We start from the raw sequence: 27620 nt of genomic DNA, 5'->3' as shown, positions 1-27620 counted from the left end.
AAATTGATTAAAGGCCTAGAAGGACTGGACTATAAGGAAAGACTTTCTAGGTTGAATATGTATACTCTAGAAAAGAGGCGCCTAAGAGGAGATATTATTAATATCTTCAAATATGTAAAGGGACATAACTCTTTGTGATAAGAGGAATTATTTATTAAAAGAACACAGTTTAGGACACGTGGGCACTCGCTGCGACTGGAAGAGAGAAAGTTACGAACGCAACGGAGGAAAGGGTTCTTCACTGTTAGGGCAATCAGGATGTGGAATTCCCTGCCAGGGAAGGTGGTAATGGCGGACTCTGTAAATGGATTTAAAAAAAGGAATGGATACATTTCTGAATGAAAAAGCTATCCAAGGTTATAATACTTAAAATATCAACGTAGTTAATCCGGGGGTAACATGAGTTATAGTAGCTAACTAGTCATAAAACATTATTCAGCGGGTATGTAGATTCATCACAACTTAAAACAGGTTGAACACGATGGGCAATTTGCCTCTATTCAACCTCAATTACTATGTTACTATGTTACCCCAGCATCCTCTAGGACGTATGAGAAAAGGATTTACTGGTAGGTAATTAAAATCCTATTTTATTTAATCCTGATCTGTGGATTATATATTTTGAAAGACTGATACAGAAAGTTGTGGGGTATTACCTATTTGGACTTCCATCTTTTTTTTTTTTTTTTTGTGTGAAAATTTTACTATCCAGATTTTAATATTCGTATTGATGTTTTTTATGCTTTTATGGAATAAATATATTTTACCTGTGGAAACAGTAGAGAGCCTTTTATAAAGTTGGAAAAGAAACCTTGATGTGAATGTTCCACATTCTGATTGTTTGAGTTGGGTACGCTTAATACCGAAGATATTTATTGTGAAAAGATATCTCTGTGTTTCTATCCCGTCCCTTTGAATTCATGGTGTATTACACGTGTGGGTCTGAAATTAAGGGAACCCCATAAAGATACTATTATGTGCAAGTTATCACACATTTTTGTGAGTAAAGCCTTTGAAAAAGCTGCAGGATCTGCAGCGAAACGCGTTAGTGGCTACCCAGGACTCCTACCACTATTTGCAAGCTGCTTCCGTTTGTCCGGACCAGTATTGGACTCTTCATCCTACATACAAAATTTCCTCGGTGAACGGATCTGCCTTTTTGACAACTTTGCACGTAAAATCCACAATCAGGACCCCGCATCCTCGTGAGGACCCAGGACCCCGGCAATAGCATCATTTCAAGGGACTCCTTCAAGGGACTATACCTCCAGTGGCAGGTCTGTGGTATGCCATCTATAAGGACTGTGCCATCAGTTTCTAGTGCACATTCCGTACACCCATTTATAGTCCATACATGTAAAGGAACGGACACTGCAATATTCAACAGCATTATTGGTGATCTTGGTATTTTAATTTTTTTATTCTGCAATGTTCTAATTAATTATTCTTATTAAATTTTAAAACTCACCTTTCATTCCATCCATTTTTTATCATTATGTACTTATATAGGTACCTGCTTATATAGATTTAACTGTCCACCATTAGCGCCGCTATCATACCTTTGGTTTTCTTGCTTGTTTGTACACAGGATTGACTAATCCTGTAATTATAGCTGCAGCTCAATTAAAACAACAGCCTGCCCTGCGCCCGAGCCCAACTTCGGTCCAAATCTTTTCTACTCTCATTGGTGCTGCTTCAAATTCTGACACTCTCTACTACCACACCCCACTGAATATGGCCGATCTCGTCTGATCTTGGCAGCCAAACAGTGGTGGGCCAGGTTAGTACTTCGAGGGGAGACCCCCTGGGAATACCTGGTGTTGTAGAGTTAGGTGTATTGATTGGGTCCATATAAGATGCAACACCAACGGCAGTATCACCACTTTTTCTTTTCATTACTGCTCGATTCCTTTTCATAATAGCAATTTATTCTATCGAGATGATACGGATACACACAGTATAATCTTTTTATGCGGGGACCCCCCCCCCACACACAAAAATTTGGGGTGAGGTTATCCGAGGTGTTTCTGACCAATTGTGGTCATGACATATCTCATGCTGATCTATGATGGTCTCATCAACACAGATTTTCCTGTACTGGTCAAGGTGAAACAGATGCAGTACTGCTTGTGTCTACATCTCTTACTACATACCCTAATTAATTTAGGGACCAGAACATTTGCAAATTTTTTCAAACAAATTTTATTGTGCCTTGAGTCACACTGGATTATTCCTTTGTGTGGTGGATACTGACTTAGTTTTAATGAATAGTTAATAAAAATCATTCTTTTATATATTCTTTGAACTTTTTCTTATGAATTCTCTTTAGTTGTTAAGAGTGCGCCCACACAAGAGCCTTCTTTTCTCCTTTTTGTTACATAATATATTTGAACAGTTTTACATTTTAGCTGATAAATGAGAAAATGACATTTTATTTCTGTGAATTAGTTGATGATATAATATTAGTATTAATCATAATCTTCATGCTTTGTGGAGGTTCCACAGAGGAATCCAAATAGACCAGCCACTATCTGACTCACAGCAGCTATAGCCTGTAAAAGCCCAATGATGGATAAAGCCACGAACACTGTGATGTGGATGATCTTCTGCGTGTCTTCATTTATTTCCAGGTCCAGTTCAAAATCCGGTAACCTCTCCTGTATGATCCCCAGGCCTGTCATATTGACATTATTTGATGTAGGTATGCAAGTATCATTCAAAAACCACAGTAGGTCAAACTTCAGGCTTTGGAAGTTGCTGAGGAAAATGAGGACAGTTATGTTCAATTTAATAGATAAGAATTGGAATTATACAGGTCATGTACATCTTCACCTATCATCTAATTGTTCTCTCTAATATGTTTATGCATTATATTCATTTGTGTGTATATTAACCTAACCAGTTATATTCCACTCCTCATTTATCCTTTACTGAAGTTAGATTCCTAGCTGAGTTTAAGAACCACAAATTGCTGCTATGGGGGTCATATTCACTTATCCTCTTTATTAGGCGTGATAATTCTCCCCCCTAAAGTATTTCTATCAGTGACCTGAAGTGACTTAACTCATAAATTACAGGATTTCCATACACCAACAGATACTTAAAATAAACCTGGTTAGACCTGCTGTTAATTAGTTTTTCTGGATCATTGCAGGAATTGCAGAAATAGTATGAATGCTCAACTTCCGGCTGTGATGCTCAGTAACCATGACTGAGATTTAGTAATCAGTCAGTTCTATCAGTAACACAATTTCATGGGCAGTAGCACACGTCACCATGCTAACCAGTACTATGTTAAATGAATATAAAGTATTACAGCAATGTAAAATATTGTTTTATATATATATATATATATATATATATATTATTACTTGTGTCATATAAGGTCAGTTCATCAATTAAGTGCTCTATCTGGATGGATCCCTGTCCTGACATTCCTAGAGCTTATATACATGTATCATGGATTTTAGGACTGGATTCTAATAAAGCTGGATTTCCCTCCTGTGACTGCACTCCATTTACTGCAACTCTCTGTTTTCTATCTTGCAACCAATGTCTTGTCTATTCAACCAAGAAGGTTGAATGGGCAAGATCTTGGTTGCCAGATATAAAACAGGAAGTTGTAGTAAATGGAGTACATGCACAGGATGGAAATGTTACAAGTGGATAACCCCAGGGATCTGTACTTGGACCAGTGCTTCATAATATCTTTATTGGCGAGATTGCAAATGGTATTGAAGGTAACGTACAGTATACCTTTTTGATGATGATTCAAAGTTACGCAACAGGGTAGAAACACCAGGAGTGGTAAAACAAATTATTGATGATCTAGATTAATTGTTCCCAAACTCGGTCCTCAAGGACCCCCCTCTGATACTTATATCAGTGTTATTTACCCTGTATTTGTCCTATATTGGGGGTAATTCAGAACTGATCGCAGCAGCAAATTCGTTAGCAGTTGGGCAAAACCATGTCCACTGCGGGGGGGGGGGGGCAGATATAACATGTACAGGGAGAGTTAGATTTGGGTGGGTTATTCTATTTCTGTGCAGGGTAAATACTGGCTGCTTTATTTTTACACTGCAATTTCAGTTTGAACACACCCCACCAAATCTAACTCTCTCTGCACATGTTATGTCTGCCACACCTGCAGTACACGTGGTTTTGCCCATTAACTAACATATTTGCTGCTACGATCAACTCTGAATTACCCCAATTGTCTTCAACCGTAAGTCACTACTAGCGGATCCCTTGTGGCGCAATATAAATAAAGGATAATAATAATAACAGTTCACGTTTTCCAGATATCCTCACAGAATACCAAGTGAAATAATTAGCTCCACCTGAGGATCTTTTAAAATGTGTCAGTGAGTAATGAATACACCTATGTACCTTCGAGGTGACCTGGAAAACATGAACTGTTGTGGCCCTTGAGGATAGCATAGCAGATGGTAATCATGTGCACAAGGTCTATTGTGCACACTCTGACCCGTTCCCCATGGCTCTGCCCCCTTTGCAGCTGCGAGCCACCAATGTTGGGACATATGATATCAGGGAAAGCAGAGCTACGGGGATCGCCGGTCAGTGACGGGATTGTGCGAAGGATCCATTCGCACAGGCGTTTGCAAGGAAATTGACAGGAAGAGGCCGTTTGTGGATGGCAACTAACCGTTTTCAGGGAGTGTCCGGAAAAACGAAGGTGGGATCAAGCATTTTCAGGGAGGGTGTCTGACGTCAAATCCAGTCCCGAACAGCCTGATGTGATCGCATCGGCTGAGTAAGTCCTGGGCTGCGCAGAGACTGCCAAAATCAGTTTGTGTAGCTCTGCTACATATGCGATCGCACACTTGCACAGCGGAAATACACTCCCTCTGTAGGCGGCGGCTATCTGATCGCAGGACAGCAAAAATCGCTGCCTAGCGATCAGATCTGAATGACCCCTAGTATCACAAGTGTGGCATACCCTGCTTGCACCTAATTGAATTCCCCCCATTGAGTGTTACCTCGGGTTCTTGGTAAACAGACGACTTGAAATGCCAAAAATCAAGGTTTAGTAAACAATTTATGATAGGCACTATGGTCCATGTAGGCAATGCCTCAAACTAACTCAGAAGTACAGGGACTTTGGGAATGCTGACTCTTAAGGAGGCCCATTTCTGCGTAAGTGATCAAAGTGTTCAATTACAGTATTTACAGAAATATTAGGATAAGCTCAGAAAATATCAAAACAAGCACTTTGTACTCAGACATGCATCATTATAAGCTATGGTGCAAAATATCTTTGCCTGTTCTTACCTTTTACATGACGGAAAATCTATTGTGTAAATGGCACAAACTCCACAGACAATCACTCTGGGGAGACTACCGGAGAGGGATGAATCTTATATTTACCTGAGGTTACCCAGTGTATAATCACATTGATCCAGGCTTTTACTCCCCTTCTCACAAATCAGAGGTCCTTTACTAATAGCGAAGATGGCGATCACAGTGCAATAAGCCCCTCCGATAATAGCGACAACACTCAGCAGAGCGGAGGACAGCATCTGCGGGACAGAGACCATATATCTTACTGCTTGTCCACAATTTATTGTACAGATGTGTGCTCATACACTGTGGATCTAGTCATGGCAATTGCCCCTCTTTTCACGCCAGGTCCCGGAAGACTCAGCCGCACCAAGCATCTTTTTAGCTCAAAATGTGAGTCTTATTCGCATAAATAAAACTATGAGTGACAAACTATGAGTGACAAATTTTACGTGCAACACTTGTATATCTGTGTGCACCTGAGTCTGAATCTGTATACGAAGTACTACGATGCAGCAGCTGTGGCTTTTCCTCACAACAAAGTTCCGTTGTGCTTCATCTGACACTTTGTACATGTTTAAAACGAATTCCTGTGCTGTAAAAGTCACAGCACAGCATCTCTGGCACACTGTGAGCGCTGTGAGTGGTGTTTTGCTGCATCTGCAATGCAAATGACATGCAAAATGTAAGTAAGCAGACTGTACACTGCACCTCTGAGTGGCACAGTTGCATCGGGCATCTCGCACCATATGGCGTATGGGCACTTGAGGGGGGGGGGGGGGTAAATGTGATGGGGTCTGAGTTGCTGGAGGTGAGGGACGTCAGGCGAGAATTCCCGTATTTTCAAATTGGCAATTATTTACCAATCAAAACCTGGTTGGTTTTGCTTTGTAAATGATTGCCGCTGTAAAAATACAGGCATTCTCGCCCTAATTCCCACCCCTCCTGCAACTTGGACCCTATTACATTTACCCTAAGGTGTATGAGGACACATCATATAACTAAACATGGTAAATAATACAAATCAGTGTTATGGTGATGTCAAAGTCAGAAAAATGTCTCAATGCACGTTGCCATATTTGCACCGCACACTGGTCCGCGCTGCGCGTGCGTACGCTCTCCCGTGGAGGCGCATACCCGCAATAGCGTGCACTCGCAGGCGCGGTATGCGCATTTACGGTAGAGTTTATGTGGTCGTAGCGTGCGACTCATTCGTTACATATTTTCACAATTAATGTAGTTTATAGATCATGGTCCCTTTGATAGATTCTGAAAGTTTGGTTAAAATACAATGTCCCAGAGCTGAGGAATCCCTCTTTATATCGTACGAAGGGTCTAACAGGAATCATACAGCAGTGTTTGGTACCCATCGGAAGAGTATTTAATTAGCAATATTCCGGTGTTGGTTTGGAGCGTATTAATCGCTCGTGCGAATAGTTATGGACATAAGAAGTTTATGTCCATTTCTATTATTTACCCATACTCAGGTATGCGGCGGGAAACCCAGTTTCCCACCCACCTGAGCTGTTGGAAATCGTCACAGCCCACCTGTATGAATCACCCTATGACCTTTTGTTATGATGCAGGGCCGAATTCCTTCGGCCAATGGACAATGGGATTGTAGGACCATGAGATTGCATTGTGTGTGGGGCATAAATAGGCAGGCCGACCACATCCAGCTCTCACTCTCTCATCAACGGTTATCTGCTGATAGCCGGGAGCTGGATATCGAGGCGCAGGCGATCATACCCTTTGTGCGTAAGTTTCTCTCCGTAATCATTGTCTTTCTGTGAGCCAATTTCTCTCCATTTCTCTCTCTCTCTCTATCTTTCTCTCTCCTCTTTTCTCTTATATCTCTCATAGTATTATAGTATTGTACTGTATTGCATTTAGGTCAGTGTAGTATTGTCTTTTTGTATTTATTGTTTAGTTCTGTGGTTAGGAAGTCTCTGTTATATTGTAGTGTATCATTTGTACTGTTATCCCCTTTTACAAGTATATTAGATATAATACAGTTAATAGGCTTTGGAACCTAAACCAGTATCTGTGCATTTTCTATAGTGTTAAGTGTTCACTTGAGCGTCGGTGACGCTCAAGCAGCTTTGCAGTTAGTCAGGTTACACAAGGTTGCATTTACACCCTGTACTCACATTAAGGTATTCAGTGTATTTCATTGGTATAAGGTTTTAACATAAAGGTATAGTGTTGTGAGCGTCTGCATCGCTGGTGACCTCCTCGTGGTCTCGAGCGTAAGCTACGCCACAGCGAATCATTACCCTAGACATAACCAATAACGTGTCCTGTGATCACTGGGCCGTGAGCGAACGTGACGCTTGAGCGTCTCGCCTACGGCTGAGCGATCGCTACGCCAATAGCGTACCATTACGGTACTTCTTAAACAAACAGCGTACAGTGTTCTTAGCTTCATAAAGGGTTGTTTATACGACAAGGAATTTAGCATTGTCAATTGGGGACTCGTCCTATCCTTCTCATATCTGCACTAGGTAGATCAGCAGACATTATCCCTCCAGCAAAGGGTGGGAGGTTGTCTCACAGTGCTGACGGGATAAGCGTCTGCTTCGCTTAGATAAAGAGTGCTGAAGGAATCCGGTAACCGGAAGTAAGAACAAAACGCTTGTGTCTTTTTAAAACTGTTTATTTTTCTCTTGTCTTGCGTACGCACGCATATATCTGCATTTCTGTTTCATTTTCGTATATCACTATTCCTGTTTGCCAATTTTATAGTTGATAGAAAGTGCTAAAAAGAGATTTGCTGTTATTTCATAGTAAAGGTAATAGTTAAAGTATAGAACAACACACGATCTGCCTGGGAGATAAGGCAGTCAGTGTGGATTGCGGTAGATGATCAGGGATCATTTACATTGATAAAAGTATATGTGTTACGGTGGATCTTTGCATTGCGTACACGTGTCACTAACAAAGACTAGCGTACGCAATCCAAAGGCAGACGCACGCAGCGTTCATTACGCAACGTAGCGTCCGGTTACGCCCACGTAGCTCAAGTTGTGATAAAGTGAAGTAACGCAAAGGCGATAATTAACGCACAGCGGTAGATAACGCGACGCGGTAAATAACGCAAATCTATTTTTGGAAAAATCTGAAATTTAGTTTAACAGATCCTGCTCCTAATTGGTAACACTTTTGGCCTAAAGACAATTTCTGCGCAGAAATAGATATAGAAACAAAGTGTACATGTGTTGAGTGAGTGTGTTTTGTATACAAAAGTTTATATAACTTTAAGGTGGAACCAAAAGGAAAGCCGGGTACTCGTCAAGGGACATACGTGTAAGTGACATATACGGTGGCTAGGGAGGCATCCCTGGTTAAATAATATTTGAGCATTAGAGTATAGCGGACCATAAGGTAACAAGACCAGGAGGTCATAAGGAACAAGACCAGGAGGTCATAAGGTAACAGACCAGGAGGTCATAAGGTAACAGGTAAAATAGACAAAGAGGTCCGCTATAAAAGTCCAGTGGCACAACGCCTGGGGTGTTGGTGCAGAACCCATATAGGCCATAAGCTCTTGCTGAAGGAATCGCGGCCGGAAACATCGATTCCATTGGTCTTTCAGTACATGGCAAGTAGTGCTCGTGTACTGAACGATTGGACCGCACGTAATTGTGTGCAGTAGTTAGTAATCTGACCTAATACCATTAGAGTAAAGTGGTCACAAACGCTATTTGTACATTCTGACGTGATTTGTGTAATTTTTTATTTTTGGAAGGGAAGTTCGCTGGTCACTCAGGAACTATCCAACAACCGATACTTGCTGGGGAACGCGCCCCAGTAAATAAAGGTTCACAGGGGCCCTAGGTTGGGTACAGCAGCTCTGGTTACAGTGATTGCAGTACTGGCCAACGTGGGCGAGAAGTAAGTGGGGTACTTGATAAACCACCACCGCCGGCCTGCCCAAGGACATCTTGGTTTGTTTGTAAGGGTTCGCTGAAAACCTTGAGATAAAGATCCAAGGAGGAATAAGCAACGCCTGCAGATTATGGGGGCCATTTGTTCAGGTAGGGGGCGATCAACCTCGGTTCGGGTTGATTCAGAGAACCGACCAGTTGGGTCGGCACGATATGTAATGTGTGAAAAATACGGTAGTCACACAGAGGTTTTATGTGATGAATGGGAGAGAATGACTGTACAAGACAGGGACAAATTCCCAAGAATAGGTAGCTTCAGTCCAGAAGTGTTACAAAATTTAAGGAGGAGGATATGTCTCGTAAAATCAACAAAGAGACGAATCCAGCATCATGATTGTTTACAGTTATGGCACCAGGAAGGTGAGATACAGAGAGGTTTGGCTCTGGCGGCAGGATCTGGGGCAGTCAGGAAGTTGATTGCCACAGCTCCTCCTCCACCATACATTGCAGGAGAGAAGTTGATTGCGGAGAGAAACGCACTGGGTTGTAAAACACAAACTCTTAGTAACACTGTAAATGTTAATGATGTTAACCAAATAACTCATGCAAGTATTAACCCGTGCAAGTTGTACCCTGTTTTGAACCTTCCTCAGGAGTGTGATCAAGAAGACGATTCAGCAACAATTTCAGCGCTCTCTCTTGCAGCCACCATAGCAGAGACCACAGTAGGCACAGCGACACCCACGAGATTAGTGAAAGCCCCTAGCGGAGGGATAGGTGAGGTCGTGTCAACGGGTAAGTACGGCACCATGCACTACACTGAAACAATTGTACCACAACAAGCTGTAGAATCTACACAGGAAGAGGCTGTTAGAATTGCTCCTGTAAGGGTAATAGCAGTTCCCAATGGAAAAACAGATGTGTCTGGAGCCACTCCCATAAGGAACATTGCCATGTACACTCCATTTTCCAGAATGGAATTAAGAACAATAGTGTCCGAATTTCCTGACCCCAGGAAGGATTTAGTTGCTAGCCAAAAATACATCAGGGATTTAGGTAACACTGTAGAACCCAACAACAAGGATTGGCAGATACTGCTAAGAGCTTGTTTACCTTCCAATGTTGATGCAACTCAGTTTTTAGCTGATTGTGCATTGGATAAAGATGTACCGCTTACAGACGTGTACAACAAGGATAATGTAAAAAGGATAAATTTACAGCTAAAGGAGTATTTCCCTGCCGTTGTTAAATGGAATAAAATATTTTCCATTAAGCAAAAGGAGTCCGAAACGGCAACAGAATATTTTCACCGGGCACTATTAGAAATGGCAAAGTACACTGGTATAGAAGACATTAAGACCAACCCAAACCATCGAGAAGTAGCAGTATCTGTACTGATGGATGGTTTAAAGGAAACATTAAAGACTAGGGTTCAGACCACGCAACCATGCTGGCGAGGTCTGTCAGTGTCCACATTGAGAGAGGCTGCTATTGATCACGACAGAAATATCACTAGGCACAGAGAGTCGCAAAGTGATAAGTTGATGTCCGTAAGTATACAGGCGCTGACCACAAGGCAGCCTGCGTATGTACCACCGAATCCTGTGGGTAAGGCAAGTGTAATAACATGTTTTTCTTGTAACAGACCGGGACACTATGCACGAGAATGTAGAACAAAGAATGTACAAAGATCTTTTCAACCCCCTAGACAACAACACAACACACGACATTGGGAGCAGGGTCCACAGAGGCGGAGTTTTGAGCCACATACAGGGGAAACAAAAAGATATCCCCCGAACAGAGATTGGCATTCCTCTGGTAGTTCCCAGCTAACTCCCCCACAAGTAGTTGCTGCCAATGGGATTCAGGGAGGTCAGCATACCCAATAGGGGTGTGGCCATACCTGTAATCTGCAGCCAGTTAAGTTGATTGCCAGTCTTGGAAGCGAACCAGAGATTGCAATCAATGTGGCTGGTAAAACTTTAAACTTTCTTGTAGACACAGGGGCGGCCAAGTCAGTGTTAAATTCGACAGTGGGCATGAGAACCACTGGTAGGACAATTCCAGCCATGGGAGTAACAGGAGTAGTCCAGCACTACCCTGTTAGCAAACCAGCCGAGATTACAATAGGGCCTTTGCATACCAAGCATTCCTTTTTGCTGGCTGCATCTGCACCAACTAATCTCCTGGGAAGAGACTTACTATGTAAAATGGGTTGCGTCATTTATTGTACTCCTGAAGGTGTATTTTTGGACATTCCTGAGAATCACGCTCAGGAAGTACGAGACATGCTAGACTCCCCATCAAAATTAATGTCACATTCCATTATGACAAATAGGAATCCATCCCAAGTAGAAGAGATGACATCTCAGATACCAGAGTCACTTTGGACAAAAGATGGACAGGACACTGGATTAATGGCAAACGTAGCTCCAGTAGTTGTGCAAGTAAAAGATGGTAGGATAGCTCCAAAAATCCCACAGTATCCTCTGAAGCCAGAGGTGGAGTTAGGAGTTTTTCCCGTAATAGAGCGCTTGCTACAACAGGGCATTCTAGTAAGAACGTCCAGCACAGCAAATAGTCCCATCTTCCCTGTTAAAAAGAGTGGGGGGAGGGGTTACAGGCTAGTGCAGGATCTAAGGGGGATTAACAAAATAGTTGAGAGTCAGTTCCCCGTAGTGCCTAATCCAGCTGTCATCCTAATGCAAATTCCTCCCACTGCCAAATTTTTCACTGTTATTGACCTCTGCTCCGCTTTCTTTTCGGTACCTTTGCACCCTGACAGCCAATATTTGTTTGCATTCACATACAGAGGAGTCCAATACACGTGGACTCGGTTACCCCAAGGTTTCATAGACAGTCCAAGTATATTTTCTCAAGCTTTGCATGATTGTCTACAGTCTTTCCAACCGGGGAATGGATCAGTGTTGATACAGTACGTAGATGATCTACTACTGTGTTCTGATTCATTGGAGGCATCCCTGAAGGATACGAAACAGCTCCTGTTTCATCTTTCAGACACAGGTCACAAGGTTTCCAAAGACAAGTTGCAATTATGCCAAGCTAAGGTAAAATATTTGGGACACTGTCTAACACAAGGACTGAGACACCTGACCGCTGATAGAATCCAAGCCATTAGAGACATGACACTGCCACAAACCCAGCAACAGATCAGGACGTTTTTAGGAATGTGTGGGTATTGCCGTAATTGGATCCCAGGGTTTTCCATATTGGCGCTACCTTTGCAGGAAATGGTCTCCTCAAACAAACCTGATCGGATTTCGCATACAGACGAATCCGAAACAGCATTTGAGAGACTCAAACAGTGCCTAACGCAGGCACCAGCACTAGGTATGCCAGACTATGGGAAACCCTTTGAACTATACGGAACAGAAAGTGCTGGGTGCGCAGCAGGTGTACTAACACAAAAACACGGTGATGCCAGCAGGCCAATTGCATACTACAGCGCTCAGCTAGATACGGTAGCGCGATCCCTCCCCACATGCTTGCGTAGCGTTGCGGCGATAGCATTGCTAGTGACGAAAAGCGAAGATGTCGTGCTAGGCCACAATCTCACAATCCATACACCGCATGCGGTATCTGCCTTATTGAATTCTGCCCAAACCAGACACGTCTCATCAGCAAGGTTTACAAGATGGGAATTGGCATTAATGGCCCCAGTAAACATCACCATAAGGAGATGCAGTGCATTAAATCCTGCAACATTTCTCCCAGGTGTGCCTGGTCAGACACAAAGGGTGGAAGGTGAGAGTGATGGGGAAGGAGGATTTAATGCAAAGGAAGATACACATGATTGTATGGAATATTTGACCCAAAATTTTACCGCAAGGCCTGACATCAGTGACAATCCACTAGAAGATGCAGAACTCACGTTCTACACGGACGGTAGTTGTCACAGACAGTCAGACTCGGGAGACTTGTGTACTGGATACGCAGTCGTAGATGACAAAGACACCATAGAAGCGGAACCGCTAGGCCCACCTCACTCAGCCCAGGTTGCTGAACTGGTCGCCCTAACCAGAGCATGTGAATTGGCTAAGGGTAAGTCTGCCAATATCTACACCGATTCTAGATACGCGTTCGGGGTAGTACATGATTTCGGAGCCCTATGGCGGCTCAGAAATTTCATGACGGCGGCTGGTACACCGATAGCGCATGCAGCTCACATAAAAAGGCTTCTAACAGCGATACAGGAACCCGACAGAGTGGCTGTTATCAAATGTAAAGCACATACATATAGCCAAGACCCAGTATCCCTTGGTAACAGCCGAGCAGACGAAGCCGCAAAGCTTGCAGCTGCTACCCCCACACGGACAGACACCACACAGTTGATGGTATTTAATACCATCAACACACAGAAGTTGTGTGAGATGCAGAATTTGTGTTCCACACAGGAAAGAGCAGTCTGGAGGGCAAAGGGATATGGCCAGGAGTCCTCAGGGCTCTGGACGGATGGACATGGTAAACCAGTGGCCCCCAGGGCATACCTTCCATGTCTGGCTGAAGCAGCTCATGGGCTGACTCATCTAGGCAGGGAGGGGATGTGCAAATTGGTAAGAGCATACTGGTGCGCCCCAGGATTCTCCTCTCATGCGGGTAAAAGAGCAATGTCATGCCTTACCTGTCTGAGAAAGAATATTGGAAAAGCAATACCTACAGAACCATCCCATATCCCACCTGCCGGCGGCCCTTTCCAAGTAATACAAATTGACTTCATTCAATTACCCCCATGTAGAAATTTGAAATATGTACTTGTCTGTATAGATGTTTTCTCGAATTGGGTCGAAGCTTTTCCAGCAGCTACAAATACCGCTATGTTTACAGCTAAGAAAATTGTGCAGGAATTTGTATGTAGATATGGTATCCCTAGAATCATTGAAAGTGATAGGGGTACCCATTTTACAGGTGATGTCTTTCAAGGAATGTGTAAGTTGATGGGAATTGATAGCAAGCTGCACACTCCGTACCGTCCACAGGCGAGTGCGAAGGTCGAAAGAGTGAACAGCACTATTAAAAATAAATTGAGTAAAGTAATGGCAGAGACAGGATTGACGTGGCCAGAAGCTTTACCCATTGTTTTGTATAGCATCAGAACCACTCCCAGGTCCCCTCTTAATCTGTCTCCTTTTGAAATTCTGTTTGGTCGACAACCGCATGTCATGATTAACCCTCAGGATGATTTGAAATGTAACAATGAAGTAACTGTAAAGTACTTGATTAACATGAGTAAGCAGTTGAGGAATCAAAATGATAATCTGAAGTTGGTGATTCCTGATTTACCAGATAGTAATTGTCATGACATTGAACCTGGGGATTATGTAATGATACGAAATTTTCTACGCTCAGGTTGTCTTATTGATAGATGGGAAGGACCATACCAGGTCTTATTGACTAGCACCACAGCATTGAAGGTTGCTGAGAAAGAGACTTGGGTCCATTCATCCCACTGCAAGAAGGTTGCTGATCCCGAGAAGTCCCGTGATAAGGAACAGACGGTAGAGGTTGTATCACTGGAGTGTCTGTTCCAGGAGGACTGAGGCGGCACCTGAGCCTTGAAGACCGAAAGCAGTTGTCGACTCCCTTCTCCCTTTTATTGTTTTTCTCCACTTCCCAGCCCCTCTCCCTTAAGATTTTTTTTTTTCCCCTTTCTCATTCTTCTCTATTTCCTCCTCAAAGATGGACTTGCCCCAAGAGACTGTGATCCGGATTTTGATGTTAACCATGATGTTGACCAGAGCAGTCTGTTCCGGCGAGAGTACCATAGAGGTCGAGAGAGGTTCTGGAATGGGTTCCGATTATGATGATGGAGGCGTAGTTTTCCAAGATCAACCAAACCAACAAGCAAAGGCGAGTATCAGAAAACGATCCGATAGAAGAAATTGTGATGGATTGTTAGCTGAAGAAAATTGTATCTGTAGGCTCTGTGATAATCTGGTTGAAGATGGATGCATAAAGAAATGCCAATCTAGTTTTAATATCCATATGGACCGGCATCCATTGAGTGACTATCACTCTCTAGTGGGTAATGTGTTAAACCAAACAGATTGTTGGGTATGCTCTCAAGTACCTCAGGGTCACAGTAAATCAGGGCTAGTACCATTTCCTTTAACGTTAGGGGAGGTACTTGAGCTAAGTGGTGGGAGACCGGTGGACCGGAGGTTTAACATCTCCAGCCCTCCTAGTTTGAAGCTCCACCAATACCATGTGGATAGGTCCCTCTTATGTTTTAACATCTCCAATCCCAGAAAACCGGGAAATTGGGAAGTGTCATGGAGCAACCTTACCATGACCTTTTCACACAGAGCAGATAGAATGCCTACAGATACAGAGCTCGTACGCCACATAGCCAGTAGAGGAAAATCTTTCCGGTATCGATATACCCTAGGAAATAGGATTACTAGAGTTGGAGAGGTATCACCAGGATACTGTGCACATATCGTACAAACCGATACGTGCATTAGGCAGATGGAAGAATTAGGGTCAGGAGATTTCACCTGGAAGGTTTGTAACATGGTCATGTCCTTCTCCGTCCCATATGTTCTCCCCGATGATGCATATTTCATATGCGGGAGAAAGGCGTACAAATGGCTTGCCCCAAACTCTGAAGGATTGTGTTATATTGGAAAAGTATTGCCTGAAGTGATGACTGTTACACATGACAAAATGAAGGACATACACCGTGGTGCCCAAGCTCCTTATACTCACACTCATTACGAGCACCGAGTTAAAAGACAACTGTCAGAAAGGTTAGAGCATCCGGCCTCTGATCTTATCCATGAATCCACCGGGATTCAGGTTCTGGTAGCGTTAGATTTCACTCGCACCGCTCGAGGTGTGATGAATTATAGATACATTTCCGCACTCGCCAATTTGTTAGATAATATCACTGAAATGTATGATGACACGTTTAGATACACTGGAAGAGAACTTCAAGCTTACAAAACAGAACTAGTTCAGCATAGGATGGTTCTTAATTATCTTACAGCAGTAACAGGCGGATATTGTGTTACATTGGCAACACAGTACGGCATAAAGTGTTGCACGTATATCACAAATAGCACCGAGGATCCGGTAGAGGTCATAGACCAAAAGATGGACGATATTCTCCAATTGAAGTGGGAATTTCGTCGAAAACACAATCTCACCCTTGCTGCTGTAGGTAATGAGCTGACTAGTTGGGTGTCATGGTTGAACCCGCGAAATTGGTTCTCCGGTTTAGGAGACTGGGCTCAAGGAGTCATAATGGATGTTGGAAAGTTTCTACTATGTATCTTGGGTGTCGTTATATCGATTGGATTGATATTTAGATGCGGGCAGGCTTTAATGAGGTGCAAGCAAAGTACAAAAGTGATGAGCTTGAGGAGTGAGGAAACCGTAATTAACCTGGATTTGATTTATGACCCAATGATAGAAACCAGAATGTGATGAAAATGCGATTATACAGTCCGTTTCTTTCACCTGTTTTTCTGCTTTTCTCCAAGATACAATGACCCCTTGGACGAGGAAGTTGACGAGACGGTATACAGACAAGACAACAGACAAGCACCAAAGAAGAAGATTTGACAACTTTAAATATGGACACTTGATGAACTTTGCCATGGATCCCCAGTTTCCCTAGTATTTTTTTAAACTCACGCTAGCCCAACATTTTTTGTAAATCTGATGGCTCAGACAAAGCTATTTGCTCATGCCTAAGGAGCAATACAGCGCAAAGAAGACGACTCTCAACAGATACCGAAAACAACTTCGACGACAGATGTACATTTCCCCTGACATAGAATATCATTGCATTTTCCATAAGTGTTCTTTATCTTCATCTCTACAACCCTCAGGTAATAACACACATAGTCGATAGGGAATACAGGCACAGATATCAGCAACCACATACCTCCCCCATTCATGTATCATCAACTAAAATGTGCATCCCCATTTTGTTACAACCACAGCCGAAATGAGCTCGGTAGAGTTTGACAGCCCATCCACAGACCTGTACCACAGGATAAGAAGGAATTCAAATGTATACTTCGCAATACCTCGAAGCTTGATTTACCACACGTACGGCACGATGATACATGACCCTCCAAACATGGACTCATACACACATGCTTCTACTTTCTCACTAGGTCATACCCTTTTCACACCTACTCCTCTCTTCTTCCTTACCCCACCATGGAAATCAATTAACCCCTGACTTACATTTTTCTCCTTAAATGTTTTGTGGCAGTTATTATTGACTGCCAAAGGGTGGACTGTCAAAGTCAGAAAAATGTCTCAATGCACGTTGCCATATTTGCACCGCACACTGGTCCGCGCTGCGCGTGCGTACGCTCTCCCGTGGAGGCGCATACCCGCAATAGCGTGCACTCGCAGGCGCGGTATGCGCATTTACGGTAGAGTTTATGTGGTCGTAGTGTGCGACTCATTCGTTACATATTTTCACAATTAATGTAGTTTATAGATCATGGTCCCTTTGATAGATTCTGAAAGTTTGGTTAAAATACAATGTCCCAGAGCTGAGGAATCCCTCTTTATATCGTACGAAGGGTCTAACAGGAATCATACAGCAGTGTTTGGTACCCATCGGAAGAGTATTTAATTAGCAATATTCCGGTGTTGGTTTGGAGCGTATTAATCGCTCGTGCGAATAGTTATGGACATAAGAAGTTTATGTCCATTTCTATTATTTACCCATACTCAGGTATGCGGCGGGAAACCCAGTTTCCCACCCACCTGAGCTGTTGGAAATCGTCACAGCCCACCTGTATGAATCACCCTATGACCTTTTGTTATGATGCAGGGCCGAATTCCTTCGGCCAATGGACAATGGGATTGTAGGACCATGAGATTGCATTGTGTGTGGGGCATAAATAGGCAGGCCGACCACATCCAGCTCTCACTCTCTCATCAACGGTTATCTGCTGATAGCCGGGAGCTGGATATCGAGGCGCAGGCGATCATACCCTTTGTGCGTAAGTTTCTCTCCGTAATCATTGTCTTTCTGTGAGCCAATTTCTCTCCATTTCTCTCTCTCTCTCTATCTCTCTCTCTCCTCTTTTCTCTTATATCTCTCATAGTATTATAGTATTGTACTGTATTGCATTTAGGTCAGTGTAGTATTGTCTTTTTGTATTTATTGTTTAGTTCTGTGGTTAGGAAGTCTCTGTTATATTGTAGTGTATCATTTGTACTGTTATCCCCTTTTACAAGTATATTAGATATAATACAGTTAATAGGCTTTGGAACCTAAACCAGTATCTGTGCATTTTCTATAGTGTTAAGTGTTCACTTGAGCGTCGGTGACGCTCAAGCAGCTTTGCAGTTAGTCAGGTTACACAAGGTTGCATTTACACCCTGTACTCACATTAAGGTATTCAGTGTATTTCATTGGTATAAGGTTTTAACATAAAGGTATAGTGTTGTGAGCGTCTGCATCGCTGGTGACCTCCTCGTGGTCTCGAGCGTAAGCTACGCCACAGCGAATCATTACCCTAGACATAACCAATAACGTGTCCTGTGATCACTGGGCCGTGAGCGAACGTGACGCTTGAGCGTCTCGCCTACGGCTGAGCGATCGCTACGCCAATAGCGTACCATTACGGTACTTCTTAAACAAACAGCGTACAGTGTTCTTAGCTTCATAAAGGGTTGTTTATACGACAAGGAATTTAGCATTGTCAGTGACTACTCAGTAATGAGGATTACCAGGTGGTACTTGGTGACACTCACGCAATTACCACTGCCCAGCAGTCACTTAGCCTCCTACAATGCTAGGCTTCACCTATAGCAGCCGCCTTCCCAGGTTGAATTAGGTCCACGCCAAACTCAGATGCCCCCAGATCTTATGCAAGGACAAGTTGACTATTGGAGGCTGGGCAGGAGTAAATGCAGTACAGTGAGACGTTCACTGGACACAACCTTAATAATGCTGCTAAATACACAGACAGAGATAAATAATAGAATGTGCGTGAGGGCAACAATGCACAGGGTGATATAATAAACACTAAACGTCTATGAAATGCAGCAATGCACAGGATGGTATAATAATAAAGCACAGATGGTATGTAAATGCAACAATGCACAGGGTGATATAAGCAACTTAACCAAATATAAATGCAACAATGCACAAGGTGGTAACAATAATGAAACAAATGCGGAAGGCAAGACTCTGTGTGGAAGAGCCACACAAAAACCTGAATTCTAGGAGAGCTGGTTCAAATCAGGAAGATGCACAAGGCAGGGTATCTGAATTTCAGGAGTTCACAAGGCTGACTGGTTCTCATATGTAGCAGGAACTATCACCAGCAGATCGGGAGTGACCAAGAAGGGAATTTATATGTGGCTGCTCCAATCAGCCCAGGAATCCAGAGAGGTAATGATTATAGGACATGCAGCTGGACAGCTAGACACACAGAGGCAAACTATTAATTATGCAGCAGCTAAGGCTGAACACAGAGATACATGCAGGAATCTAGCTGCTGGAGTGAAGTAACACAGAGGCGCCACTATCGGCTTGTAACAATCAGAGCTTCTAGAGAAATAAAATAGTAGATAACAACTGAAAAGTAAGTGTGCTAAGAAGGAAATTGCTATTTTGATGTCTTTGTCCTATGCAGCAGCGGTCTTTTATTAGCAGAGTGATGACTTCATGCCTTTCCGGAGAAATTGTAAGCAGATAAGATAGGGGCACAATATTGAGGGAATTGTGACTTGGTGCAAGAGCTTCAACTAGGTACTGTGACCTGTGTATACCTACTGTATGTTCTACCCAGGAACACAGACTAAAACATGCATAAAGTTATGACGGGCAGCACTACAGTATACAATGACATCACTGTAAATGGAAAACAATACATTGAAGTCTTCATTAACACAATAAACCGGTCTCCATTATCACCAATGTAGTGTAGCTCATTGTGTGCACATGTACACTCGTTTACATTGGTCGGACATCTATAGACCTAAAAAGCAGACTGGGAGAGCAGATCGGCAATATCGGCAAAGGCACCAATGTACAGTCATACCTGAACGTTCTGTGCTACACAAAACTGTTCATGAAAAGGCATCAATAAATGATTGGGCATACAACACATTAGACCAGATTGGAGAAACAGAGCAGACTGGCCAAAGCTAATATGTACTGGATTGTTAATCTAAAAACACTGTCTGCAGAGGGTATATTTACTAATGTGCGGGTTTACAGAAGTGGAGATGTTGGCCATAGCAACCAATCAGGTTCTAGCTATTATCTTATAGAAGGTGCTAGGTAAATAAGTAGAATCTGATTGCTTGCTATGGGCAACATCTTCACTTTTGTAAACCCGCACCTTAGTAAATATACCCCCTGGTGTTCAAAACAAAGATTTTAAACTTATTTATATTTATTTTTTATTATTATTTTACGGAATATTTTACTTTTTCATTGTTTTCTGATAGTATTTGCCTTATTATATATATTTATTGCTAGTTTGCAGTCATGTGAAACAGTCCTAAACATTCTAAACTTTCATTACCAGACTTGAAATACTGGATTAATCATTGATGAAAATTACCAGAATTATTATTTACAAGACTCAAAAAACCATAAAGGATTCTTCCTTCCGCATGCTGAATTGTTTATTATTGACCACCATGTTTACATCACCATGGTAACAAAACATGGTTTGAGCCTCACTTTTGAAATCCCATGCAAACATCTTTTAATATGTAATTAAACTTTTCAAACACGACATTGATTATATTGCTATTACAGTCAGTATAAAGCAAACAAGGTGACTTATTAATCAAAAGCATTTACAATTGTGGTGTATGATACAGTGCCAAGTATCATACCAACTAAGAAAGGAGTGTGTGACAGATCTCACCAGTTCTGTAGTGTCTCATTACTGCCCTCCGCATTGCAGATGTACTAAGCAGTAATAAAAGTGGAGAAGTGAGCCAGTGGAGAAGGTGCCCATGGCAAACAATCATCTGCTCTGTATACTTTTATCGTATGCAAATTATAAATGTTATGTCAGTGCTGATTGGTTGCCATGGGCAACTTCTCCACTGGCTCACTTCTGCACTGTTTTCACTGCTTAGTACATCTCCCCATAGTCTGAACTAAGCATGTGACGGGAACAGGAGGGAAATTAGGTGGAGATGACTGAAGAGTAGCAGAGGGTCTAAGAGGAGCATTAGTTGGCTACGAATAACCAACTAGGAAGCTGCTGACCTTCATTATAGGCAGAGAAACGCGTTATCCAGTATTCTTTCTATACTGCATTGGCAGACTTTGGGTGCTATTACAAAGGATAAGGCATTTTAGCGGGCAAAGACTCACTCTGCCTACCTCCAGATCTCTAGATGGCCACATGGGATCAGAAGGAGACTACCTCAGCTGTGATACAGTTGCCAACTAATAACAGCAGCGGATCTAAAGAGGACTCTATACCATATTTTTTTATATTAAAGCTAATATACTGCTCATACAATTTAATATATAAGGAGGAGAAAATCTCTATGGTGCAGACTTTTTTTGCCTCATTTGGGACTATATGGACTTTTATATTGCTTTTTTATATATGCAATAAACAGCATTACTTTTCCAAAAGTACTGAGTGCTTCCTGCATGTAGTGGATTTTTCCATGCATAGTTGGTTTTCTGTATCATTGGAGGTTCACATTTCCTCTAATTGGAAGCTGCTGATCATTTGGATTAGACACAGTCTCATCATTGCCAGCATAACCAGTGCTTTTTTGTTGTGTTTTTCTGACATAGGGCCTGATTCCAAGTCAGATGCAGAGGCGATGTCAGGCGCAGTCTATGCATTGTCCCAATTTTGCATATACAGAGTTGCAGCACAGATTTGCACACACAGTAGCAGAAGTGTATTGGAAATGAATGAGGTGTTCCTGGTTGGTAACAGAGGGGTGACTATATAGAGGGGTGACTATATAGCGCACACATATTCCACAGCGCTTTACAGAGAATATTCATCCATTCACATCAGTCCCTGCCCCAGTAGAGCTTCCAGTCTATGGGGGTCATTCCAACCTGATCGCATGCTAGGATTTTTCGCTGCACTGCGATCAGGTCACCACTGCGTATGCACCTCAATGCCCAGGCGCGTCATACGGGTACAAAGTGGATCATTGCTGAGTGATGGATTTAACAAAGAATCCATTCGCACAGTCGATCGCAAGGAGATTGACACGCAGAGGGCGTTAGTGGGTGTCAACTGACCATTTTCTGGGAGTGCTTGGAAAAACGCAGGCGTGTCCAAGCGTTTGTTGGGCGGGTGTCTGACGTCAATTCCGGACAAGAACAGGCTGAAGTGATCGCAGCGGCAGAGTAAGTCCTGGGCTACTCAGAAACTGCACAAAACATTTCTCTTACGTCCTAGAGGATGCTGGGGACTCCGTAAGGACCATGGGGATAGACGGGCTCCGCAGGAGACATGGGCACTTTAAGAAAGACTTTAGGTATGGGTGTGCACTGGCTCCTCCCTCTATGCCCCTCCTCCAGACCTCAGTTTACTACTGTGCCCAGAGGAGACTGGGTGCATTACAGGGAGCTCTCCTGAATTTCCTGTCAGAAAGTATATTTGTTAGGTTTTTTATTTTCAGGGAGCCTGCTGGCAACAGACTCCCTGCATCGTGGGACTGAGGAGAGAGAAGCAGACCTACTTCTGTGAGTTTCAAGGCTCTGCTTCTTAGGCTACTGGACACCATTAGCTCCAGAGGGATCGGTACGCAGGTCTCACCCTCGCCGTCCATCCCAGAGCCGCGCCGCCGTCCTCCTCGCAGAGCCGAAAGATAGAAGCCGGGTGAGTATGAGAAGAACAGAAGACTTCAGAGGCGGCAGAAGACTTCATGATCTTCACTGAGGTAACGCACAGCAGTAAAGCTGTGCACCATTGCTCCCATACACCTCACACACGGCAGTCACTGTAAGGGTGCAGGGCGCAGCGGGGGCGCCCTGGGCAGCATATGAACCTCTCTTTGGCAAAAATATATATATATACAGCTGGGCACTGTATATATAAAGAGACCCCGCCAATTTTTTGTATATTTGAGCGGGACAGAAGCCCGCCGCCGAGGGGGCGGGGCTTCTCCCTCAGCACTCACCAGCGCCATTTTCTCCACAGCACAGCGCTGAGAGGAAGCTCCCCAGACTCTCCCCTGCTTATTCCACAGTGAAAAAGGGTTTTGAAGAAGGGGGGGGGGGCACATAATTGGGCGCATATATATATGTAAACAGCGCTACTGGGTAAACATATTTATTGTGTTTTTTCCTGGGTCATATAGCGCTGGGTGTGTGCTGGCATACTCTCTCTCTGTCTCTCCAAAGGGCCTTGTGGGGGAACTGTCTTCAGATAAGAGGATTCCCTGAGTGTGTGGTGTGTCGGTACGCGTGTGTCGACATGTCTGAGGTAGAAGGCTCTCCTAGGGAGGAGGGGGAGCAAATGAATGTGGTGTCTCCGTCGACAATGCCGACACCTGACTGGATGGATATGTGGAATGTTTTAAGTGCTAATGTAAATTTATTGCACAAAAGATTAGACAAAGCTGAAGCTAGGGAACAGCCAGGGAGTCAACCCATGTCTGTCCCTATGTCGCAGGGACCTTGGGGATCTCAAAGCGCCCACTATCCCGAATAGTAGACACAGATACCCACACGGATTCTGACTCCAGTGTCGACTACGATGATGCAAAGTTACAGCCAAAATTGGCTAAATGTATTCGATATATGATTATTGCAATAAAAGATGTTTTGCATATCACAGAGAAACCCCCTGTCCCTGACACGAGGGTACACGTGTATAAGGGAAAGAAACCTGAGGTAACCTTTCCCCCCTCAGATGAGTTGAGCGAATTATGTGAAAAAGCTTGGGAATCTCCAGAAAAAAACTGCAGATTCCCAAAAGGATTCTTATGGCGTATCCTTTCCCGCCAACGGACAGGATACGGTGGGAATCCTCCCCTAAGGTGGACAAAGCATTGACACGCTTATCCAAAAAGGTAGCGCTGCCATCCCAAGATACGGCTACCCTCAGGGATCCTGCTGACCGCAAGCAGAAGGTTACCTTGAAGTCCATTTACACACATTCTGGTACCTTACTCAGACCGGCGATTGCGTCGGCCTGGGTTTGTAGCGCTGTAGCAGCATGGACAGATACCTTATCAGTGGAAATTGAGACCCTAGATAAGGATACTATTTTATTGACCCTAGGGTATATAAAAGATGCTGTCTTATATATGAGAGATGCTCAAAGAGACATTAGTCTATTGGGTTCTAGAATCAGTGCTATGTCGATTTCTGCTAGACGAGTCCTATGGACCCGGCAATGGACAGGTGATGCCGACTCAAAGAGGCATATGGAGGTTTTACCTTACAAGGGTGAGGAATTGTTTGGGGAAGGTCTCTCGGACCTGGTCTCCACAGCTACAGCTGGTAAATCAAATTTTTTGCCTTATATTCCCTCACAGCCTAAGAAAGCACCACATTATCAAATGCAGTCCTTTCGATCACAAAGAAACAAGAAAGTACGAGGTGCGTCTTTTCTTGCCAGAGGTAAGGGCAGAGGTAAAAAGCTGCACAACACAGCTAGTTCCCAGGAACAGAAATCCCCCCCGGCCTCTACAAAATCCACCGCATGATGCTGGGGCTCCGCTAAAGGAGTCTGTCCCAGTGGGGGCACATCTTCGAGTTTTCAGCCACATCTGGGTTCACTCACAGGTGGATCCCTGGGCAATAGAAATTGTTTCTCAGGGTTACAAGCTGGAATTCGAAGAGGTGTCTCCTCGCCGGGTTTTTCAAATCGACCCTACCAGCTTCTCCCCCGGAAAGGGAGATAGTGTTAAATGCAATTCACAAATTGTATCTTCAACAGGTGGTGGTCAAGGTTCCCCTGCTTCAACAAGGAAGGGGATATTACTCAACCCTGTTTGTAGTCCCGAAACCGGACGGTTCGGTCAGACCCATTTTAAATTGAAAATTCCTCAACCTATACTTGAAAAGGTTCAAGTTCAAGATGGAATCGCTAAGAGCGGTCATCGCCAGCCTGAAAAGGGGGGATTTTATGGTATCTCTGGAAATAAAGGATGCATACCTTCATGTTCCGATTTATCTACCTCATCAGGCGTACCTGAGATTTGCGGTACAGGATTGTCATTCACCAAGGTAATGGCGGAAATGATGGTGCTCCTGTCACAATTATCCCGTACGTGGACGATCTCCTCATAAAAGCGAGATCAAGAGAGCAGTTGCTGAACAGCGTCTCACTTTCACTGAAGGTGTTACAGCAACACGGCTGGATTCTCAATATCCCGAAGTCCCTGTTGGTTCCTATGACTCGTCTGACCTTCTTGGGCATGATTCTGGATACAGACCAGAAAAGGGTTTATCTTCCGATGGAAAAAGCTCAGGAACTCATGACTCTGGTCAGGAACCTATTGAAGCCAAAACAGGTGTCAATGCATCACTGCACTCTAGTCCTGGGAAAGATGGTGGCATCATACGAAGCCATTCCCTTCGGCAGGTTCCATGCAAGGACTTTCCAATGGGACCTACTGGACAAGTGGTCCGGGTCACATCTACAAATTCATCAGTTGGTCACCCTGTCCCCCAGAGCCAGGGTATCTCTCCTGTGGTGGCTGCAGAGTGCTCACCTTATAGAAGGCCGCAGGTTCGGCATTCAGGACTGGATCCTGGTGACCACGGACGCGAGCCTCCAAGGTTGGGGAGCAGTCACACAGGGAAGAAACTTCCAAGGTCTTTGGTCAAGTCAAGAGACTTGTCTTCACATCAACATCCTGGAACTGAGGGCCATATACAACGCCCTACGTCAAGCGGAGACCTTACTTCGCGACCAACCAGTTCTGATCCAGTCAGACAACATCACCGCAGTGGCTCATGTAGACCGCCAAGGCGGCACAAGGAGCAGAGTGGCAATGGCAGAAGCCACCAGGATTCTTCGCTCGGCGGAAAATCATGTAAACGCACTGTCAGCAGTGTTCATTCCGGGAGTGGATAACTGGGAAGCAGACTTCCTCAGCAGACACGACCTGCATCCAGGAGAGTGGGGACTTCATCAGGAAGTCTTCGCACAGATTGCAAGTCTGTGGGGACTGCCCCAGATAGACATGATGGCGTCCCGCCTCAACAAAAAGCTACAGAGGTATTCCGCCAGATCAAAAGACCCTCAGGCGGTAGCTGTAGACGCCCTAGCGACACCGTGAGTGTTCCAGTCAGTTTATGTGTTTCCTCCTTTTACTCTCATACCCAAGGTGTTGAGAATAATAAGGAAAAGAGGAGTGAGAACAATTCTCATTGTTCCAGATTGGCCACGAAGGACCTGGTATCCGGATCTGCTGGAAATGCTCACAGAAGATCCGTGGCCTCTATCTCTACGACAGGACCTGTTGCAACAGGGGCCCTGTCTGTTCCTAGACTTACCGCGGCTGCGTTTGACGGCATGGCGGTTGAACGCAGGATCCTAGCGGAAAAAAAAGGCATTCCGGATGAGGTCTTTCCTACGCTGATAAAAGCTAGGAAGGACATGACAGCTAAACATTATCACCGTATATGGCGAAAATATGTTTCTTGGTGTGAGGCCAGGAATTCTCCTACGGAGGAATTCCATCTGGGCCGTTTCCTTCACTTCCTACAGACTGGAGTGAATTTGGGCCTAAAATTAGGCTCCATTAAGGTTCAGATTTCGGCCTTATCCATTTTCTTTCAAAAAGAATTGGCTTCTTTCCCATAAGTACAGACTTTTGTGAAGGGAGTGCTGCATATTCAGCCTCATTTTATACCTCCGGTGGCGCCTTGGGACCTTAACATGGTGTTGAGTCTCCTTAAGTCGCACTGGTTTGTACCACTTCAAACGGTGGAGTTAAAATTTCTCACTTGGAAGGTGGTCAGGTTATTAGCCTTGGCTTCGGCTAGGCGAGTGTCGGAATTGGCGGCTTTGTCTCATAAAAGCCCCTATCTGGTTTTCCATATGGATAGAGCGGAATTGCGGACCCGTCCTCAATTCTTACCTAAGGTGGTGTCATCTTTTCATATGAACCAACCTATTGTGGTGCCTGTGGCTACGCGAGACTTGGAGAATTCCGAGTCCCTTGAGGTAGTCAGGGCTTTGAAAATTTACGTGGCCAGAACGGCTAGAGTCAGGAAAACAGAAGCACTGTTGGTCCTATATGCAGCCAACAAGGTTGGCGCCCCTGTTTCAAAGCAGACTATTGCTCGCTGGATCTGTAACACGATTCAGCAGGCGCATTCTACGGCTGGATTGCCGTTACCAAAATCGGTCAAGGCCCTTTCCACTAGGAAGGTGGGCTCGTCTTGGGTGGCTGCCCGAGCGGTCTCGGCACCACAACTATGCCAAGCTGCTACTTGGTCGGGTTCAAACACCTTTGCAAAGT

At 44.0% G+C, this 27620-nt stretch overlaps 1 protein-coding gene and 1 pseudogene across 1 annotated transcript in view; one reads left to right on the top strand and one right to left on the bottom strand.

Moving 5' to 3' along the window:
• Nucleotides 1-1710: 1710 nt before the first annotated feature.
• Nucleotides 1711-1829, top strand: LOC134913783 (5S ribosomal RNA; annotated as a pseudogene).
• Nucleotides 1830-2213: 384 nt separating this feature from the next.
• TM4SF20 (transmembrane 4 L six family member 20) overlaps nt 2214-27620 on the bottom strand; it is a 35322-nt gene continuing 9915 nt past the window's right edge. Inside the window, exons 3-4 of the mRNA XM_063919532.1 lie at nt 5392-5543; nt 2214-2757 (exon numbers count right to left, since the gene is read on the bottom strand). Of these exons, the coding sequence (XP_063775602.1) occupies nt 2469-2757; nt 5392-5543 (441 nt within the window). The 3' untranslated portion in view covers nt 2214-2468. The remainder of the gene's footprint in view (nt 2758-5391; nt 5544-27620) is intronic.

This window comes from Pseudophryne corroboree, chromosome 4 (genome assembly GCF_028390025.1).
Source record: "Pseudophryne corroboree isolate aPseCor3 chromosome 4, aPseCor3.hap2, whole genome shotgun sequence".
In the NCBI taxonomy this organism is placed as follows: Eukaryota; Metazoa; Chordata; class Amphibia; order Anura; family Myobatrachidae; genus Pseudophryne; species Pseudophryne corroboree.
Note: the sequence above shows the minus strand (reverse complement) of the source record. Positions and strands in the feature narration are given on the sequence as shown.